Source organism: Amblyomma americanum, chromosome 11, assembly GCF_052857255.1.
Source record: "Amblyomma americanum isolate KBUSLIRL-KWMA chromosome 11, ASM5285725v1, whole genome shotgun sequence".
NCBI classification, from domain to species: domain Eukaryota; kingdom Metazoa; phylum Arthropoda; class Arachnida; order Ixodida; family Ixodidae; genus Amblyomma; species Amblyomma americanum.
The window spans coordinates 7,055,854-7,076,700 of NC_135507.1; the positions used below are offsets into that span (position 1 = coordinate 7,055,854).

At 47.7% G+C, this 20,847-nt stretch overlaps 1 protein-coding gene across 6 annotated transcripts; it reads left to right on the forward strand.

Annotated features, from left to right (window-relative positions):
• Positions 1-20,347, forward strand: LOC144109460 (store-operated calcium entry-associated regulatory factor-like). 6 transcript variants are annotated; one of them, XR_013309602.1, is made up of 10 exons: positions 1-116; positions 2,415-2,580; positions 7,645-7,823; positions 9,608-9,718; positions 10,817-10,869; positions 13,047-13,178; positions 14,892-15,187; positions 18,194-18,305; positions 19,864-19,990; positions 20,207-20,347. XR_013309602.1 is itself a non-coding variant. In XM_077642266.1 (10 exons), the coding sequence occupies exons 2-10, from the start codon at positions 2,478-2,480 to the stop codon at positions 20,230-20,232; spliced, it is 1,122 nt and encodes a 373-aa protein (XP_077498392.1). In that variant the 5' UTR covers positions 1-116; positions 2,415-2,477; the 3' UTR covers positions 20,233-20,347. The 6 variants fall into 6 exon arrangements, 4 of the variants coding, with proteins under 4 accessions (XP_077498392.1, XP_077498395.1, XP_077498394.1 ...); XM_077642266.1 differs by having other exon boundaries at positions 19,881-19,990; XR_013309603.1 differs by lacking the exon at positions 18,194-18,305 and having other exon boundaries at positions 19,881-19,990.
• The last annotated feature ends 500 nt before the right edge of the window (positions 20,348-20,847 follow it).

The following is a 20,847-nucleotide window of genomic DNA, read 5'->3' on the forward strand; positions in this document are numbered from 1 at the left end:
GCGGCACACGTGGTGCGGGTACGGGCAGCTGAAGTATTTCACAAGCTGAAACGAGACGCTTGCTGCAGCATCGCCAGTCTTCAAAATGCCTCACAAGACGAAAGAGCACACCGAAGGTGAGTGTATGCACAAGTGGCGTTATGCAGATGGGGACGATAAACCTTTATTTACAATGCACGTGGTCCGGGGCTGTAGAGGGAAGGTATTAATGGGGTGTTCATGGGAGACATTACAGTCCTCGTCTTGCCAGAGAGAGCGGCGTTTAGTAAAAAGAAGATACGCACGTGCAACGACAGATTGAATGAGTGAATGAATTGGCATGAGTTTTGTGTGTGTGTGTGTGTGTGTGTGTGTGTGTGTGTGTGTGTGTGTGTGTGTGTGTGTGTGTGTGTGTGTGTGTGTGTGTGTGTGTGTGTGTGTGTGTGTGTGTGTGTGTGTGTGTGTGTGTGTGTGTGTGTGTGTGTGTGTGTGAGAGAGAGAGAGAGAATGAGACAGAGAGTTCTCCTCATAATGTCACCTGAGAGAGCGCGCCTTTATATGCCGAGGTTCTTGTTTAGTTGGGCGTAGTGGGGATGATTGCCTGTTTATCTTCGATACTGCAGCAATTTTAGCGTTTTCACTTTAGACAGTGCCCTCTTTGCTGAATGAGAATTATGTGGAGTGTATTTGAAATATGAGTGGCAGTTTACCAGCATCCCTCGAGGCGAAACAATATAGCAGGTGTTTTCTAGCGGTGCTCGCCTATGGGAGGGCCAGGAAAGTGGGGGCTAACGGTAAGAGCTCATCACAACCCATCCAAAATCAAGAACAAATGGGCATAGGCGGGGAATGCAATGTGAAAGTACGATAACTGCCGATCGCTTAAGGTAACAGTGTGGATTCCAAGAGAGCAGGCGTAGCAGGGAGCGTAAAAAGGCCGGGGGGGGGGGGGGGGGGGGGGGGGGGGGGTAAGGTGACTGCAGCTCGCCCTGGTCCGAGTGCATTGCAGGGCTATTGGAGAGGGCTTTGTCCTACAGTCTATGCAATAAGTCTGACGACGATAATGATCATCTTTGTTCATCGCTGCCCGCTGCTCACAGCCTTAACCATTTTGTGCTCGCGATGCGTGAGGCGTGCTATCCCGTGCGTCTTCCCTATAAGCGCAAATGCTCTAAAGTTTCGATAAAGTCCCCTCATTCATGCAAACCACTTGTTTTTGGCAAGGTCGCAACAGACAGAAACCGGTTTTGAGCTCGCCTTGAGCAAGAGGTGCTGGGCTGGTATCACAACGGCGCTCGCGTGGGCTCAGAGCTACGCGTCAACGTCACGTGATAAGCATAAACGCGCGTCACGAGCAGGTTGCGCCTTCGCCTGTGGTATTAAGTGGACGGAATCGACCAGGACGCACAGCCGCTTGCTCAAATGCATCGCTGCGTCACCAGCGTTGTCGCGTATAGTTGTCCGAGAATGGCGCGTTCACTCCGAGCGCCGAGGGGCGCTCGTCTGGGAGCATCTTCTCTGCCTCCCTTGGGCTTGGTGCGAGAAGCAGCCCGTACGACGAGTCGATAAGCTCGCGCGCTACCCGCGAATGCTGCCACTCTTATGTTGTTGTTGTTTATCTCAGACGTTGCTGGCACATACCCAATACGGGGGGAGTGGCCAAGACACAGGCGGTTAATTTCTGGATACAAGAACGTTTTGACAGGAAAGAGCAGTAATAGTACGTAGGCTGATAGATTGGAAGATGCAAGGACAGGGGCCCTGTTAACTTGGAGATCGAAGACGGGACAATGGCTTAATGTGCATAATAGTATACAATGCCTGTAATGTTTCAAATTCGTACTGACTGAGAGCCGGAAAAAGAAATTAGAATGGGAGTCGCTGCCTTTCTTGAAGGAAATTTTGCACAGCAGAGCGCACACTCCTGTCGCTCTAAGGCATCGGCAATCTACGCTTTTTTTTTTTCTCCATTCTACCAACAGCTCACGTATGAGGGCCGCCGGAGCGTTGATTCGCGTATCAAGCCGGATTGGAACACCGTTCCGAATACACTACCGGACGACCGCCCCCTTTTACCATGTCGCTTTGGGACGTTAATCCCCCATAAACCAAACATTGTAATGGACACGCCGATACAGAAGATACCGCCTCCAGCCACACATTCTTTCGCAGGCGCGCGCGTCCTGGGCGCTTGTCCGCTATAGTACTATCGGTAGCATAAGTAAAACACCACTGCCAGCGCGTGCCGATCCCTGCCCAACCGCATGCGAGCGCCATCCGACGAAGCACTACTGATGTCAAGACCGGCGCACTGGTGCGCGCCTGTCTCGAACAGAGCGAAGGAGCGCCGATCTATCTCGACAGCAGGGGTGCTTCGTTTTATTCTACCAATTTTTGCCGCTGTGTTCCGTGCTCATGCTTCCTGTCGTTTGCAGGGGACAGAGTGCAACAGAGAGGCACGGAAATCCTGACCCTGCAACAAGGACGGTGTACCGCCTATGAAGGTCGCACCCTGTCCCCCAACAGAACTGCCTCGGCGGCAGTGCAGGATGCCGCAGCGCGCAGTGCTACAGCCGTGGACGCGATGGAAGAAACCTGCAGGTGACCTTTTCGTATTTACCCGCCGCGGGTGGCTCAGTGGTTATGGCGCTCGACTACTCATCCGGAGTCCCCGGGTTCGAACCCGACCGTGGCGGCTGCGTTTTTATGGAGGCAAGGCGCCCGTGTGCTGTGCGATGTCAGTGCACGTTAAAGATCCCCAGGTGGTCGAAATTATTTCGGAGTCCTCCACTACGTACGGCACCTCTTTCTTCCCTTCTTCTTTCACTCCCTCCTTTATCCCTTCCCTTACGGCGCAGTTCAGGTGTCCAACAATATACGAGACAGATACTGCGTCATTTCATTTCCCCAAAAACCAATTATTTTTAAATTCCTCTTTACGCCATCGAAAAAAATCATCGCTTACTCGCCCTTTAGATAACTGCAAACAAAATTAAGGTAATGGACTCGATTTGTAGCGACAGCTATTAAAGGCTCGTTCCGTGGGCTCAAAGTAGTGGTGGCATCCAAGTGCATCCGCTCATGCATCCGCTCGTCTAACAGCGGTAGCCGAGTGAAATCACGCACGGCGTCGTCGTTCGCAGTGCACGCTGCGCTCTTTGTACGTACACTGTACACACTAATGAACATGCATGGGAGTAAAGAGGGTGTAAACCTTCTTCTTGCGCACCGCCTTTTAGGGACGGATATGCTGCCCAAGTTAAGGAGTAGATTTAGATCATGAAATATAAGGAATGCTTACTCTTAACAACGGAGGTATGTTCCCACATCAAAGCATAGTAACTTGATGGAGTTAGCAACTACCCCAGGGCTTGGGCAGCATACACTGCCCCGGAAAGGGAGTGAGGGCGTGTCACCCCCTTTTTATTCATTTTGTGTCTAGAGGGTAGTGACACGCGTCCACGTGTTCACGCTCGTAAATCTCATGACTGCATAGGCTTTCTCCTCGCATGTTGCTCTCCTTTATGGCGTCAAATGCTGGAAAAAACAGCTCTTTTGTCATGCGCAGATCAAAGCATGTTAGTCATGATGCTGTTTGGCCAACTTCCATTTGCATCATTAAAATCTAAGAATCGTCATCATTACCACCACTCCAAGCAGCAAGACGCAGTGCTCACACAAAGCTATGGTACTGGAGAGCCATTGTGACTACACGAAACGGACCGACTTGAACTATTCGTCACTCGCAGGAAAATGTGTGAAGCGGAAAGAATGGCCATTTGAAGCAGTCTTTTCTTCAGAATCATGTGACTCTAACAGTGGCGTCAAACAACTAACCAACAACCAACCGCCTCCATCCTCAAAAAAGCCGTATGCACCACCCATGCGCTCACCTCCACCCCCGTACGCATCCACCCACCAGAACCCCATGCAACACTGGAACGAAAAAACGACGGCGAAATACGACTAATACTGCTAATTCAGATTTTCTTCGTCACATCGTATTTGTGCACCTGTTCATTTTTTATTCCATATTTTTATTGCCTGGCCATTGCAGTGTTAAGGTTACAGTTTTCCCTGTCTGGAGCAAAGCCCGCGGTTTTGTGATCTTTTCGTCTTCTTGTACGTAGCTAATTGCCATAGCGTACAAGTGCTAATAGCTTATCTCTCATGAATTTTAAGTCGGAATGCAAGACTGAAATGAAAAATTTCCAAACGTTTGGTCCGGTGCAAATAACATGGGAAGGTTACAATCACCCCCACGACGACTACATCCTGGCCGGAATAATAATAATAATAATAATAATAATAATAATAATAATAATAATAATAATAATAATAATAATAATAATAATAATAATAATTGGTTTTGGGGGAAAGGAAATGGCGCAGTATCTGTCTCATATATCGTTGGACACCTGATACGCGCCGTAAGGGAAGCGATAAAGGAGGGAGGGAAAGAAGAAAGGAAGAGAGAGGTACCGTAGTGGAGGGCTCCAGAATAATTTCGACCACCTGGGGATTTTGCACTGACATCGCACAGCACACGGGCACGTTAGCGTTTTGCCTCCATAAAAACGCAGCCGCCGCGGTCGGGTTCCAACCCGGGAACTCCGGGTCAGTAGCCGAGCGCCCTAACCACTGAGCCACCGCGGCGGGTTGGCCGGAGTGTGCGGCGTGAGTATTCTGCGACTTTATTGGCCATATTTTAAAGCTAGCTGGATTAAAATCGACCACAGTGGGTCATCATTTATAATGATTGGTGCGTCCACTGCAGTTGAAAAGATAATTCGATTTTACTGAAGAAAAGACCAACGTGAGAGACAAATTCTCATCTCCTGATCGATGTGAAACGAACTTGCAGTGCGACATGCGACACGCAAATGAAAGCACGAGACGCGCGCTGTCCATATAGTCGAAGTCATTAAGGTCCTGATAAAAGAAGACATTCAGTTACGAAACAAAAGACGGGGCAGAAACAAGACAAAAGCAAATTTTTCTCCTACTTCCTTTCCTGTGTACTCACTTATCCTCGCAATATTCTTAGGGAATTTTTAAAATTTTCACAATCATTCCGTCAAATATCTGGACATTATCTGAACATTGCGTGAACATTATTTGAACCAGCCTCGAGGTAAAGAAGGGGGAACGATAAGTCAAACATTAAATTATTGACATAGGCGGTGGGCCCAGAAGATTAATCATTAATTATTAAAATATATACTGCCCTGCGCGCTCCACCTTGATATCACTGGCTGGCAAACCAGAAAAATAAAGCAACCACACCGAGGTCAAATTTGAGGAAGAAAAAATTCTAGTACAGAGTCTTGAAGCAGTTCGGTGAAGCAGGAAATGGCGCAGTATTTGTCTCATATATCGGCGGACACCTGAACCGCGCCGTAGGGGAAGGGATAAAGGAGGGAGTGAAACAAGAAAGGAAGAGAGAGGTGCCGTTGTGGAGGGCTCCGGAATAATTTTGACCACCTGGGGATTTTTATCGTGCACTGAAGTCGCACAGCACACGGGCGCCTTAGCGTTTTTCCTCAATAAAAACGCAGCCACCGCGGTCGGGTTCGAACCCGGGAATTTCGGATCAGTAGTCGAGCGCCCTAACCACTTAGCCACCGCGGCGGGTGATAAATAAACGATGTTTCACGTGAGTGTAATGACGCCCCATACAAAGTGTCGATAATCCCAACTCGAGGGAGAGCGAAATGTTTTTTCGTATTATAACAAGGGAAACCCGATCAAAACAAGGTTGCGTGCATGCGTCCGCTCAGGAATGATGGCAATTGGTCATATGTGCGAACATATTAATACCTTATTTGGTCTGCCGGGCGTACTTTTATGTGTATTACCAGTTAGGCGTAATTTTGCGGATACGCTTGGGAACATTCTGCGCTTTTGTTTTTGTTTTTTTCCTGTAAGGGGAAAATTTTGGGAAAAGGTAGTGCAGTCAGCTGCAGCGTCGAGAAAGGCAGTCATTGTCATTTGTACACAAAATGAGACGGCGTCATGATGGTGCTGTCTGAAAGAGAAGAAAAAGAAGCATCTTAGCAGGGCCCGGCCGCGGCTGTGCAGCGCTCGGGGGGAGCCAGAAGATGCAGCGGGGGACGCTGAGCGATCTGACGAGCGCGTCATGATTCGGTTTCTAAAATTCGGACCAGACCACCTTGTCGCCGAAGCTGTGCCCTTGAATCGCGACATCGGATCCCACTGAGCGTAGTTCACCGCTTCGATGACGCCTTGCAAGATGCGCTACACGCTCGGCGTTCTAATCGCGCTGTTCATCGCCCCGTCATTCGGCTGGCAAGGTGCGTAAATGCTTTTACTTCGCCTTTTCGTGCCTTTCCTGCGACCGATGTCGGAAGCGTAAACCGCAGGACAGCGGAACGGTCCTGAGCTATGGCTGAGAAATCAACGCTTGGCGATCTCGGCGAACCCTCAGACGTGGACACAGGAACTATACAGTACAGACACACTTCAGTATACACGAAAACGCATGACAGTGAAAACATACGAGTTTTGTCTTTTTAAAGCATATAGCTCGACTCACCGGGGTACAGCTTCGGAAAACTCCTCAAGCCGGTACTTTGACCTTCGAGCTCATCCAAACTCAAAGCGGGAGTTGGTCGATTTCTCTACTGTCTAGCTATTTGTCTGAGCATCGTATGTCACATGTGTCTTTGTTACAATTGCCACTTCCACTCAAGTGTGTTTTTCATGTCTCCTGTGTTTAACTCAATGGAAGTGAAACGGAAAAACACCGCGTACTGTGCGTTGTAAGTGCAAGGTAAAGAATCACAGGTCCGTGGTCGAAATTAATCCGGAACCGCCCACTACGGTGGCCCCATAGCTCACGTGCCGCATTGGTACATTAAACTCGCATACCGTATACTATACCATATATCGTTTACGTCATTTGTGTTTTGGTTGCGCAAGATAATCAGTGTAAAAGATAATCAGTGTAAATCTCGCACCATCTAGCCTGTATTTAGCCACTGTGAAAATTTGATGCAGTAAGGCTTAGTCGTGTGAACTTTTCTGTACTGCGAAGCAAGCTACCCATAGTTCAGGGTAGGTGGAAGGACGTCGTCAAATTGTCAGCTAATGAAACATGGAGGCGTCTAGCGCCTTGATGGCGCGTTTTCGTCATCTAATAGCTTTGTTATTCCTGAACCACTACTTGGCCAGCGCATCCCTCATGGCTCAGGTGGCGCTGTAGTTATCCACCCAAAGTCATCATCACCAACAACAGCACACTGTACTCAAACAATACGTGCCTTTGTATATGTCTCACGTTCAGTTATAGCCACAAACAAACAACTTAAATTTCACTCGCCGAAGGCGTATGTTTACGCTTTGCATGTACCAAACGGCGCCTTTCGGTTAGTAGGCTGACTTATGGCCGTGAGATTACTTTTTCAAACTTGCTCAGCAGGAGCCGTTTCCTAGAAGACGCCCTTTATCTGCGATTCATTGCTGAGAACAAGTTTCAAACGACGGACCTTTCTGAGCGGTCTCCTCTAACAAGCTGCGCTCCAAACGCGTTAAGGAAGTTTCTTCCCTCTTCATTTCCTTCCTCTGCTTTTTTCCTTTTACTCGACCTTTCTTTTCCCCCACGTCACCGTTGCTTTCCCAGCTCACGCGTGCTATCGTCTGCAGGGGACAGAGTCAGACTCAGGGATGTGGAGGTCCTGACTCTGCGTCAAGGACAGTACACGACTGGTCGAAGGTCGCATCCTGTTCCACAGTTGAACTGCCGCGGCGGCAGCGCGGGATGCCGCGACGCACCTTCGGTGGTTCAGTGCTACAACCGCGGCAGTGACGGCAGAGACGTGCAGGTAACTTTTTACTTTTTTTCACTCCACTGAGAGTTCCGAAAGCTAAGAGGCCAGTTGAACCTCGTTATAACTAAGTTGAAGGGGCCCGGCGATTACTTCATTATAGCCGTTGCTTCCTTATTGCGCATGCTTCGAGCTTAGAAGGGATATCACCATACCTTCGTTGTATTCATTATTTCGTTGTATCCATTATTTCGGCCCGTGTACTATGCTATGTCAGTGCACGTTAAAGAACCCCAGGTGGTCGAAATTTCCGGGGCCCTTCACTATGTCGTCCCTCATAGCCCGAGTTGCTTTGGTACGTTAAACCCCCATAAACCAAACATTGCTTTCTTGGTTGTATGTATTGTTCGATATGAAAAGTATTGTCCTTTTATTATTGTTTATACCGTATTTGCTGTACTGCATTTCTGTAGTTATTGTATTTCAAACAGTTTTACCTGTATGATGGTCACTTTTCGTCGGAATACTTGTTCGCCCTGACGACGTATTGAGTGCTTTGTATGTTGGCATAAAATACTGGTCGTATATTTTTTACACATTCTTAATATTTTAGTATTTCCCATTACTGTGGTTGCCTCTTTTATATGTAATTGACAGATTATCTATCACCGAGGATACCATTAGTATTTCTAATTTTAGGACTCCCGTCTGTGTATTACTGTGCACGTGCATATTTATCTTCACTGTAGTTAATATAAATACTTGACTCGATGAAATTTTTATTAATTAGTGCTTCCCGGCGGATTGACAAGCGTGGCGAGAATTAGTAGGCGTTCGCCGATTCCCCAGTCTTTTTGCGTTTACTTCGAACTTCTCTTATGGCGGGAGATTAATGGACATTGCGTTTCTTTTCCACCTCTTCTACCCTCACGTCTACAGTTGCACGCGTCATGCTGCGTCAGTACTGTATTTTTCAGAATTATCATCATCCGTGATAGATCCTCCGCAAGACAGAAGGAAGCTTCTTCTATTGATTTTTGATATGTCTGTCCGGTTTCAGCAGCGACCAACTTATCCCAAGAGATTTTCTGATCTCAACACTGCCGCTTTGAGCCCGTGTTGCCTCCGGCTACTTTACCATTATTTTGGTATATCCATTGCATTATCCAATAAACCGCCAGTTACCTCTTACCTGCATGCATTTAATATCGCCCCCCCCCCCCCTCTCCGAAGATTATTTGTCGTATTTATATCATCATCATCAGAAGCCAAACTGTGTCTACAGCAGGAAAAATGCCCCACCTATAGATCTTCAGTTAACCGTGTTCTGTGCCAGCTGCGGGTATACCTAACCCCCGCAGACTTCCTAGTCTCATCGGTCAACCTGACTCACCGCTAATCCCTGCTTCGTTTGCCTTCTTTCTGAATTTAATCCGGTGCTCTAATGGAACGCAGGTTACCTGCTCTATGCATCGCATACCCTGCCAATGCCCATTTCCTCTTCTTGATTTCATGAAGGATATCATTAACTCGAGTTCCTTTTCTGACCAACTGTGTTCTCTTCCTGTCTCTTCCAGTATAATATTCATTTCCACAGCTCGATCCGCTGCCTTCAAGTCAATTTCAAGCATTTTCGTAAACATTCAAGTTTCGACCCGATAGGTGATACCAGATAGAACACCATTACATTGCGTTTGTTCGTTAGTTCGCGCCGCTTACCGTCTCCCTGTTCATAATCGCTTCCATAGCTTGCAATGCACTCTTCTTTTCATGTTGCTTTCAGTCACGTTTAGCCACCGCAGCACGAGTCTTTTCACATTTCACCTCGCCTGCATTTTCAGTGGGAATGCAAAGCGGAAATGAAAAAGACTCAAAAGTTCGGCCTGCTACAAGTAAGCTGCGAGGGTTACGATTATCCTAAAGACGACTACATCCTAGTGGGATCCTGCGGCGTGAGTATCTTGGACTTTACTGGCCATACTTGAAAACTTATTGTGTTATTTTTTTAACAAGCTAGAGCCCGTTATATAACCATTACAACCTGAAGAAAAAGTGCAGACCACAGCAGTGTCTTCTAGCCTATGTGAATGATGAGGGCATCTTGTCCTTTTCTGATTGACGTGAAACGGAGAGCGTGAAACAGAGAAGAAAAAGCATGGCGTCGGATGTGTGCTGTTTTCTTTTAACAAGGTAGACCATTCGCAAGAAACAGTTAAATAACCTTCAATTTAATTGTTAATTACCTAAAATTTGGTAAAATTTACACTAATGGACGTGGCAATTTGGCAGCATTGAAGAGGTTTGTCCAGCATGGCAGCGCAATTTAGGTATATTCAGACGCGACTACTTTCCTGATACATCTAGCTGAAGACATTTTTTTATTTTCGTTTTCATCTCCACTTCCCAACCTGTGCGCACAGAGCGCGCCAGAATCACTGGTCACGTGGCACTAAAAAAATGGCGCTTTATGGCCGTCAAGTGATACGTGTAGGACAATTGCATTTTGCTCTTGTTGACGAAAGAGAAACGAGCGGACGACGGCTACGTATGAGCCGTGGCCTCCGATATCATTAAGACAGGATTTGCTGAAATTACTCAGCCCTGCAGCGTCGTCCTATGCTAGAGGCCATGTGTGAGCATTTTAAACGTTGCCACACGAATGGACCGCGTCGCGGCGCTGAACCCTCCATCCCACCATCGCGCACATGCTGATAGCGGCAGGATGGTACTCGGCGTCGGTGTGGGTACCGCATTTGGAACAACCGTCGAAGATAAATACGGCAGGTCTTATTCGAACTTAGTGTCAGTTATTCGAACAGTATTCGAAAAGTTTAGAGCATATTCGATTCGTTTTGAATAAATTTGAACATACCAAATTTGATTCGTTCGAATCAGATAGGAGGATACTCGATTCACTATTCGAAATTATCGAATATTCGCGCACTCGTAATCTGTACAGATAAATTTGTAGTATGTGCACTCGTTGATAAAAAGATCTGACTGAATTATATGCGCATAAACGAGCTGCCTTTCCTTGCTTTTTCTGTCAGCTGGAATACTATTTGGAGAAAACCGGGTATGACCATGGTCCCGCACGGAACCCGTAAGTTGCCATTACTATTAGAGTTTTTTTTTTTGTGAGCTGCCATACTCAGCATGAGTTTTCTTGCTACACTTTCGGTTAATATGACACATAACCTATACACCTTTTGTGCCTGAGAGGGAAGACACAGTTTCGCAGAAATGAGCATGCTTATTCACCAGAGAAGGCACCCAGTGGGAAAAGAACATGTACACAAGATAACTACACAACGATGACAACGGTGTGCATTTAGACTACTTGGTGCAGGATGAACAGGAACAGAATGAGAACAGGATGAGAGAAGAGCTCGTTGACAAGGTGTGTTTTGTCGCTTTATCATGCGGAACTCCACTGTCTATCAATAATGCAATGAAATTCCCTGTTCTTCGCTATAGTGTAAGCGCTATTCTTGTGAACAGAATAAAAGAACCAAAGAATGACGGCGCTAGAACTCCATTATATATCCGTAATATACTGGAGTTATATGTTCTAATGCGCTTGTCTTGTGTACGTGTCCCCATTGCAAGCATTTCCTTCTCTGGTGATTCGAATGACGCACAGGCTCGAGTGTTATGAAAGAAAACAACTGGTTTGCAATCAATAATTAAAAACGAGAAGAATTCTTCTCCACTCGAACCTGGGAAGGAGTTATTCTTGATCGCGTACTTACATATTTATTCGACGTAAACTGGTACGTGACGGACCTCCCGGGGCCAGTGTGATGCGGCACGCAGTCGGCGCCTCTCTGGGCTCACGCCACAAGCGTTGTCTATTTTAAGTGCGTTAAAAATAATAATAAAAAGGAAGGATACGATTTTAACTGTCCCCGGCATCTGCCATCGATACTGAAGCACCCGAGCTGCATGGGGCAGCGGAAATAAAGGATAGCAGGCAGAATGGAGAAATTAAATGAAAGAGGCGCCAAAAAATCCGTATTTAGGGCACTTCCCCGCAGCAGTTTGAAAAATCCCTCCATTTTCCCTTCATTATTTCATAGTAAGGTTTCATTGTTTCTTGTTGTTCATCGGGATCGATGGAGGCCAAGTTGCAGAAACTGTTCGATCAGTGTGTGTGTGTTTACTTTTCTGCGCTCCATCACGAATTTCGACCAGACGCGAACTTTTAGAAACCTTGTCCACCACACTACCAAGAATACGTGTTAAAATCATACGTGTTAAATTTTTTTGGAATCCAGTTTCAAGCTTTATTCAGTCAGAATTCACTCCAGGACTTTGGGATTAAATGCGGTATAGTCAGCCCAACATGACTATACCGCATTTACTCCCATTATGTGTCGGCTCGACGCGTAGGTCGACATGCTAACCTCGGGAATTGGAAAATAATCAAGTTGAATTTGAATCGCCCAACGAGATCTTGAGGAGCCAGCATGCGATTTAACATGATTGGCGCAGCGTATATCCCATATTACTGATGTTGCGGCGCGTAAAGCCGAAATAGCGCGAAAGAAGAGGCGAGATGGAGCCACCTTCTTTCGGCTCTCTTATCGTTCGGCTGTCAACCTAAATGTTCGCAGTGTCACAGATGTCGTACATTAATGGCAATAAGTTACCTAACAACTAAGCAACGTTAGCATGAAAACGTGATGAGAGAAGTGACGGCACGGTGCGCTCTGCTGATCGCCGTGTTGGCCTTACCTTAGTGTCTGTTTCGCGGGATCGATTGCTCTGTTCTTCCCATACATATATTATTTTATCTTGCGCTTGTAGGAGGCTTCACGCCTTGCCCTGGCTGTGATGTTTATTTTCACCAAAAGTATTATTAGTTGAAAAAGAATTCCCCTCGTTTCCCTTGAGATTCTTATAAATATCTGCAAACCCCTGAGGATTTCTTTTTCCCTTTCGGCGCAATTTCAAACCGAGAATTCGCTGAAAAAGAAAAAAATCTCTTCTAGAACATCACTGATCATACACTCATGACGCACACAGTTATTTTGTACCTTGGGAGTATAACTTGTGATCAGATGCAATGAATCGTTACTGGAAGCGTGTGTATATCGAATGTAAGATTTTCATAGCGCCCCCTGTGGCATGATGCTCGGGCTGCTAGCTACGATAAATACAGAGGCTGGAACGGTAGCAGCACGCCTCAGGCCTATAGCTGATGTTGGGAGACACAATCATTATACACGATGCTGATGATGGCGGTGGTGGTGATCGAGAGAACTGATTTATTTCCAGGCCGTCCGACCGTCGGCAACGAAGAGAGATATATCCGCCAAAAAACGCCAGGCGTGTGGTTCATGAGGAAGCAACCCCAGGACAGGAATATCCGCCGAAAAATGCCAGACGTCAGGCACACGAGGGAGCTAGGTGAGGGCGAATGCAGAATCATTCACAGCACAGCTCACACTTGGCTTGAAAGAATGTCGCTGTATTTTGGTTGCTGGTTAGGGTAAAACGTTTTAAACAGCGTTCCTGGCATCTGTTATCGCGCCAGTCGTTCAACATCTTCCACATTCTTTTACATTGTGATGAGCTGTATCATTTTTCACTGCCAGGAACGGAGGTGCATCATGAATATAGAACAAGGTAATTATACATCATGGTATGCACTATAGGTTTCGTGCAACAAGCTCGTGGATTACCCAGGGGCGGAGAATGGATAGCAGTTGGCACCCCACTGCCCATCCACGCACCCGTCAGTGCACTCTCTAAGGCCCAAGTTGGCCATGTGAACATTGACGATAGAGAGCATTGACGATAGAGAGCAATCGAACGCCGGCGAACTTCACTATTGTCAGTGTGCTTTTGACAATGGCAAGAAAGAAACCTCACGTTGAGTAATGCCTTTGTACTGTCACCACTATGTCTTCAAAACTGTTGAGTTGATTATATGGCAATGTACGCGCGCTTGTACGCTCTTTTAGGCCTACACACGTGTATGCGCACAGAACCACTGATGCATGCCATTAGAATATGGAAACCGCCGCTTTACGGCACAAACGTTTTTACGGCGTCAGGTGTATTGGCATGTTCGGCGAAATCGCGTCGTCGTCAGCTCACGCTCCAGTGATGGGTAGCATGGGTTAGATAAAAAGGTACAAGCACAGCGAGCTGTGACCATGCGCCACGCTTATCCTGCACACCTGCCTCCGCACCCCATGACTGGTTACTGCACCAGGCTACTTTAACACACTCAGCAAATGTTTACCCGTGGCGCTAATGCGAGTGCAGTGGCACAAAGGCAAAAGACATCCCACGCTGCTCATCAACATTTCAAAGCATGCGCCTCAGCTGTCGTTGAAATTCTCTCATTGTTAGGGTAAGCGTTCGGTGAATTTTTGCATTAGAATACTGAAGATTACGCGCAGATGCTAATAAAATGCTATCGGCACTATCTTAAAGAAAAATCGCAGCGCGCTTAGCAAGCTACATTGCGTATACTTAGTGGGATGCACTGATAGCACCAAATTTTCAGTGAAGATCACCGCTCCATCTCGTTTTACGCCAGCGCAGAAATGAAGTTTTTATTTGTCGCAAAGCGGTAGTGCCACGACTCAATCAAAATCAAACATCTTTTTATTTCCACCAGAATGTTGTAACACGTTTTGGTGAAATGATTGATATGAGATTTGGCGTCAGCCAACCTTGATGTCTTTAAATGTTGCAGAGTACAAGCTACCGTCTTATTCGCACCAAGTTGGCTTGTTCGGTCAACAGAAACACCCCACGTGATAACTTGTTGAGCGTAGGTAAAGGAACAACACCGCACGAAAGGCAGCAGATAAAGCAAAAAGAAGAAAGCAGAAACGCGTGGCACTATGAAGATGAGGCGACAGAATAAGGATCATTTTTTAAATCGAATATAAACCATTCGGATTAGGCGCAACAGAAAAAAACATAAGGATAAATCCACCGCTTGAATGCGAACCATGACCAAACCCTCTGGCAGTGAATTCGAACGCTTGTTGCCCTCGGAAAGAATAACTATGTTTCTTATTCAGCAGTGAAAAAACGGAAATTATTTCTTTTTGCAGTGAAAGTAATTAGGAAACACTGAACTTTATTCTTTTTTTTTCTCAGGTACCGGTATCCCGAGCACCACCACTACCAGCGCTCCGGGGGCACCATTTATTTACTGCTGAACGTAGTCTTCATTGCCATTTCGGCATTTGTCATCTACGCTTTCTGCCTGTGCTGTATGGCGCTCTGTCAGGGTGGCACTGGCTATTCCTACCAGCGCCTTCCGGCATACGGCGAAGGTCATCAATGGCAAGGCACCCATTTCACGACCGGTCCCGGCTTTGGGCAGCGGGACTACTGTGCTCCCCCGCCGTACAACCCCACCTTCACGGCGCACCCCTACCAATACACGAGTGGTAAGGTGGATATATCGGTGGCGTCACTAGGGGGGGGTGCAGACCATACTGGGTGCAGTCCTAAGGGGGGCGCAGCTCAAGCGCAACGGCAGGAGGAGGGTGGGGCAAATTTTCAGGGTTCCGACGTTGCGCTTGTCACGCGTGCATTCGGGTATCAATTAATACAGGTGGTGACGAAAACTCCCGTGCCTTTACTTTTTCAACTATTTGCAAGGAGTACATTTTAACGCGTATCGATACACGGCCAAGCAGAATGTTCAGTTGGGGCTAGGTGGTATAGATGCATTCTTGCAAAACAGCGACGGACAAGAACAAGCAGGACACGGGACAAGCGCTGTCCCGTGTCCTGCTTGTTCTTGTCCGTCGTAGTTCGCGCTTATTAGAAGAAGACAGCGCAGCACAACGGGACAGAGAAAAGGAGCAAAGCGCTCCTCCTGCGTGCTCCTTCCCTCTGTCCTGTTGTGCTAGCTGTGCTGTGTATTCTTCTAATACGCTATACCAACAAGTTCAAACCACCTTGTTAAGTAGTTCGCGCTGTTTTACAAGAAAGACCGATACATGCGTTTTTGCATGCTCACACAACGTTCGCAATTAGTGCCAATTGATTCGCCCTGTTAGCTTGTTATCACTCCGTATAGATTCATCCATGACACTAAACGTTCGCGGTGTCTATTTCTTCATTATTACTGCTGTAAAAAATGACATGCACTTGTTTTTCTGCCTCGTCTTGCAGGAATAAACCATTAATAATATTGTCACGACGAAAGGTGCGATTCATCTGTATATCCACCCTGATTAGTGGCAGATCACTGTGAATGTCATGGGCCGTGAAAAGAGCGCATTCGTTACACTTTATGATCTCTGTCAGTTTAAATTATGCTTTGCATCCTATGTAAAGCTCCGGCTAAAGCTTTCTATGCACCTGGAACCATTTTCTACTATCTTTTCCTTTTTTTCCCCAAGCGGGAGTCGTACTCTATTCTGCGAAGTGCCAAGTCAGCCGCAGCCAAGTCATCCAAGCGCCTGCCCTTTCTGAACCCGTTCTGAAGTTATCCGAGTATTCTATTACTTCCTACCCATGACTACATTTTTAATTTCATCGTCTGCATCACCAGCCTGTATACAACTGATTTTATCGTAATCGGTCGGAAGGATTTTATGTTCATCTAATCGCCTTTCCCCTTATAAATCAAATTCATTTTACTCTGTTTCCAGCTGTGCGGAATTTGCTTATTCGTTATGACTGCTTCCAATGCTTTTATCAGCGTTTCTTTGCCTCTTGGGCAAAGTTCATTAATCAGCTTGATTGGAATTTCGTCTATCCCAGCAGATGTGCATTTTGGAATATTTGCTTCTGCCTTTTTCCAGTTAATACTGGTCGGTTCTATTGTGCTGTCTGTGTTGCTCCCTCATTTGGGGAGATTACCCTATCGTCGTTCCTAAATGACTCAGCTATAGCTGATGCAATGTACTTCACTGCGTCGTCCCCCTCAACATTTTCCCTTGGCATCTTGAATCTGTTCCTGCTTTCTTTGATTCGTTTTACCCAGCCAGCTTAGATGGTTGCAGAATGTTCTTGGCCCCCCTTTAGGTTCACTGTCAGTGCCACCTGCTTTTCGCCTTTTTATCTTTCGTTCAGCAGGCAACCTATGTTGCGCTTGGACTGCCCGCTGCCACCTCACTCACACGATACACACGAGATACCATCGCACAACTCGATCTTGCGCGCTGTCAGAAGTCGGTTTACGACCACTGGCATCAGGAAGTTCGCTTCTCTCTCCGGGCTCACTCGTCCCTACGTAGTGTCCATCTCACCGCGTCGGGCCCCAAAAAAACTGTTCTCGGCGTACACTAGACCTTAACGCGTGTTTCGTCACGCGTTAAGGTCCCCCCCCCCCCCCCTTCCCACTCCCGTGGTCAGCCGACCCGCAAATGGCGTTGTTTATGTCGTTCAGCTCAAGCCATACCACGCAAATGATCCGCATCCAACTTAGCGCTTGGAAGGCCGTTCTGGCATCGGTGGATTGCATCACGACTATAGGTGCAAGAAAGAAACAATATAAAGAGCGGTACAGGGCTGGACTACTTTTGCTTCTAGCTCTTCGGCTTTGTCTGCACCTGTCTTCAACCGTATACATTTTCCTTTTCGTAAATATATCTTATGTGGTAATATTTTCACTACTATGTTTTGTGTGTGATGCTTTGATAAAATATTTATTATATAGTTGAGTGAGCTCCACAGCGAAGCAGGGACGAGAATATGGGGATTGACGCGCCATGCTACCGCTCAAGGTGCCGCTAAGCCTAGTGACGCCACTGCAACGTTCTGTGCTAGCGTTACGTCGAATGGGACCGCGACGGCGGCATTTGAGTTAAGGCGTAGCGCGATCTTCACCTACGCATCCGCAGATATCCCTGAGGGCGCCAGATGGCGCCAGGCGCCGGCCATCTGCGCACTCGCCTGCTGCGTCGGAACCGATGAGCACGTGTACACTGGCGGCGCGCGGAAGCGGATCACGGTAGCGGAGCGCGCTATGCTGTAACTCTTTATTAGAGACTCACCACCGCTGCCATGCGCCGCCGCTGCGTATGCGTAGATCGCTCTGAGGACGCTATATGGCGCCAGCTGCGCCCACGCGTCCGCGTTGGGACCATCCACGCATGCGCACTGCGGCACGTGGTAAGTTAGCTTTATGCTAGCTGTATATTGTATAAGTATGTGTATTTGTAGCGGTGGCGCTGCATCGCCGGCGCTGGCATCGAGGCACCCTACTCCGCGTTTAGTCTTAAACTCCCGCTTCCTTAACGAGGCCCGTCTCATTACCCCGCCGCCAGAGCGCCCTCCAACCCCTTCCCCTCCTTTCTAGAGGCGTCCTTGCACCGCCGGTAGCCTTGATGTACACTCTTACCAGTATCACGAGGGTTTCACTTGTCACACTTCACTACTCTTGTTTATATCGTCTCTAGTGCAGAAACTAAAAGTTGTATATCGTGTCCATTTGGCAGGGTGTGGCTCAGCTCCTGGCTTTGGCTGGGCCAATAGCTCTGGCGGAGGCCCCGGCTTTTGGACTGGTGCAGCTTCAGGCGGATTGATGGGCTATTTGTTTGGAAGCAGGAAGTAAGTGAAGAAAAAAGATATTCGATGATTACGCTTCTCGGTAACGCGATTCTTGAGTGCAGCTGCGGCGGTACTCGAACCTTAGGCGACCGCATACGGAACACTTAGTGCCGAACGGAGGCGGCTCTGGGTTTCGACTTAACAGAGCGCGCACAGCGTTCCGACACCGATGAACCACGCCTCGGGCGAAAGGCCTGCGCGTCCTATTCTGGCGCCATCTCCAGCTAGCGACGCATACCTTACCAATGACGTCATCGGCGAACAGACGACGGTGCGCGCTAATCTGGTGCCGCGGGTAGCCGCCGCGCAACCTGCCTACCCCTGTACCCTTCTCCTCCGCTTCCCTCCTCGCGCTCTCTTCCAGCCTCTGCTGCGCTGCGCGCTCGGTTACGTCTACAGCGGAGAGGCATGCCGCTCAGCCCAGGAACGGACGCATGAGAGGTGCGTTCTAAGATAAGCGTCACTTATTTCCAGCTAAATTCGTACATAAACAACATAAAACGAAAGTATAAGAGCGCCATTCATTCACAGCGATTGAAAGTTCCCTGAAAGTGGTAAACAAACTCGTGGATCAGCGAATATCTCCATTAAACTGCTGACACAGCGTCACGTGACAGCCCAGCAGCCCTAAGCTCGAGTGGGGGCCAAACCAAGGTCCTTTGACAGCTTTCCTTACTGATCACAAGACATTCCCCTGGGTTTCATAGAGGGACAGAATCGGCCACAATTCGGCAGCGTTACCACAGCAGTGTCCAAGTGGCTGAGCATCCGCCTCACATGCGGGAGGTGCTGGGTTCGATCCCCAGTGCCGCCGAATACCCACCAGTGATACAGTGGGTACAAGCTTTCCCTTGGTCTGGTGTTCGGCTTATTTAGGGTGAAATGCTTGGGAAGCTTAAGCGACCTCCAATTTTTATTGGCGCACTTCTCGCCTTGCACGATGGATTCCTGCTAGACGAGCGCGTACCTCTGGTTTACGCTGTCGCTCCCGCGTAGACTCTTTCCTTTCCAGTTCACGTTCTTCATTTAGCTAGCATCCGTCGACCCGTGCTCTAACTGGGCCGCATCGCAGCTCTTGAGCGTCCACTAACAGCTAGCGCTCTATAAAGCTGACAGGTTGCGCCACCGGTTTCATACACAACGAGATCTAGCACTTCGGGGATTTTGCGGCGCGGTTAGGGTGTCCACCTAGATGCGTGACATGTCATTTCCTTTCCTCGAAACCAATTTTCCAGTTCTCGATGCTGGCATCATGAAGTGCGGCTTCGGAAAGCGAGGTTCTGCCCGATGTACCGCTAACAGCTAGCACAGTAAAACGCGGTAACTTGCCCGCGGTGTCCTGCAGCTTCCATCGACCATTGTTTCACGGAGCGAAAACAGAGGGCGCTGCGATCTTTATAGCTGATCAGGGTATAATCGGGCGCGCTCCTTGTCACTTCGCCCTCGCTCGGTGGTTCGCAGCGCAACCGCAAAGGGCACTACACTTTTGCGTAAAAAATGCGCAGCGCGGAACGCGAAACCAAAATAGTGTAGGCTCTGCAGCTGCACTGACTACCAGTATGTTGAATGTTTCAGCAACACATCTGAGAGAACTGTCTGTAGCTCCCCTGGAGAGCATGCATTTCTAGCTGCATCACCTCCACCATCTGTCTTCGCTGACGAGCTTGACGAGTACGTCTCTACCGGTAAGGGTGCCCAACATTTAGTAAAAGGAATGTCAGAAATTAGTCATGTTGTCACTCTTCCCAAACAGGGTGTTCACACCAATTTAAAGGCTCTATAGAATAGTATACTACAACTGCATACACAGAACTTTTGTAATCTTACATTCGTGCTGTGCACCACAATGTATGTTATGTAATAGCAAGTGACGTAACGGCATTCTCACTTCTTATTTGCAGGTTTCGGAGGCACCGACGTGAGGTAGCAAAGAAAAAAGCGAGATTCTTTCCGCCGTCTGTCAAAATTACTTCAGTCTTTGCGAATTCTATGATTGTTTCACGTGTCTACAAATAGACATTCTGTTTCTTTAAAACACCAAACGCTGGTCAATCAACCCATCGTGGGTATGTGCCATTTCAACACGATAATTGCACCAATAATCCCTGTGCCAGTCGTTAAATTTGTCATTAAGGGTACCGCACGATAGTATCCAGAGTGAACAAATGCCTAGTAAAGCAGCCAATGACGGGAGCTCTCACTTCAGGAAAAAGAACTAAAGCGACGGTGTATTTGCAATGCGTAGCTGAGACAGCTTTCACCTACAGCGCCATTTCCTGTATCAGTGACAGCACATACGGCCATGTATTTTCCTTAACGTGGACGATATAGCGTGATTGCCAAACTGGCAACATGGCACATTACTCACCATGCATGGTCTTTTACCTCCCACCGTGATAGGAACACAGAAGTGGGAAATGCCCAACACGCTCAAACTGCAGCCTTGATGGTTTCATTTTACAGGGCACTGCCATCTTGCATATGTAGCGCAGTCTGTATACAATAAATGTGCCTGGCATGTTTGCACGCAACTTTTCGAAGT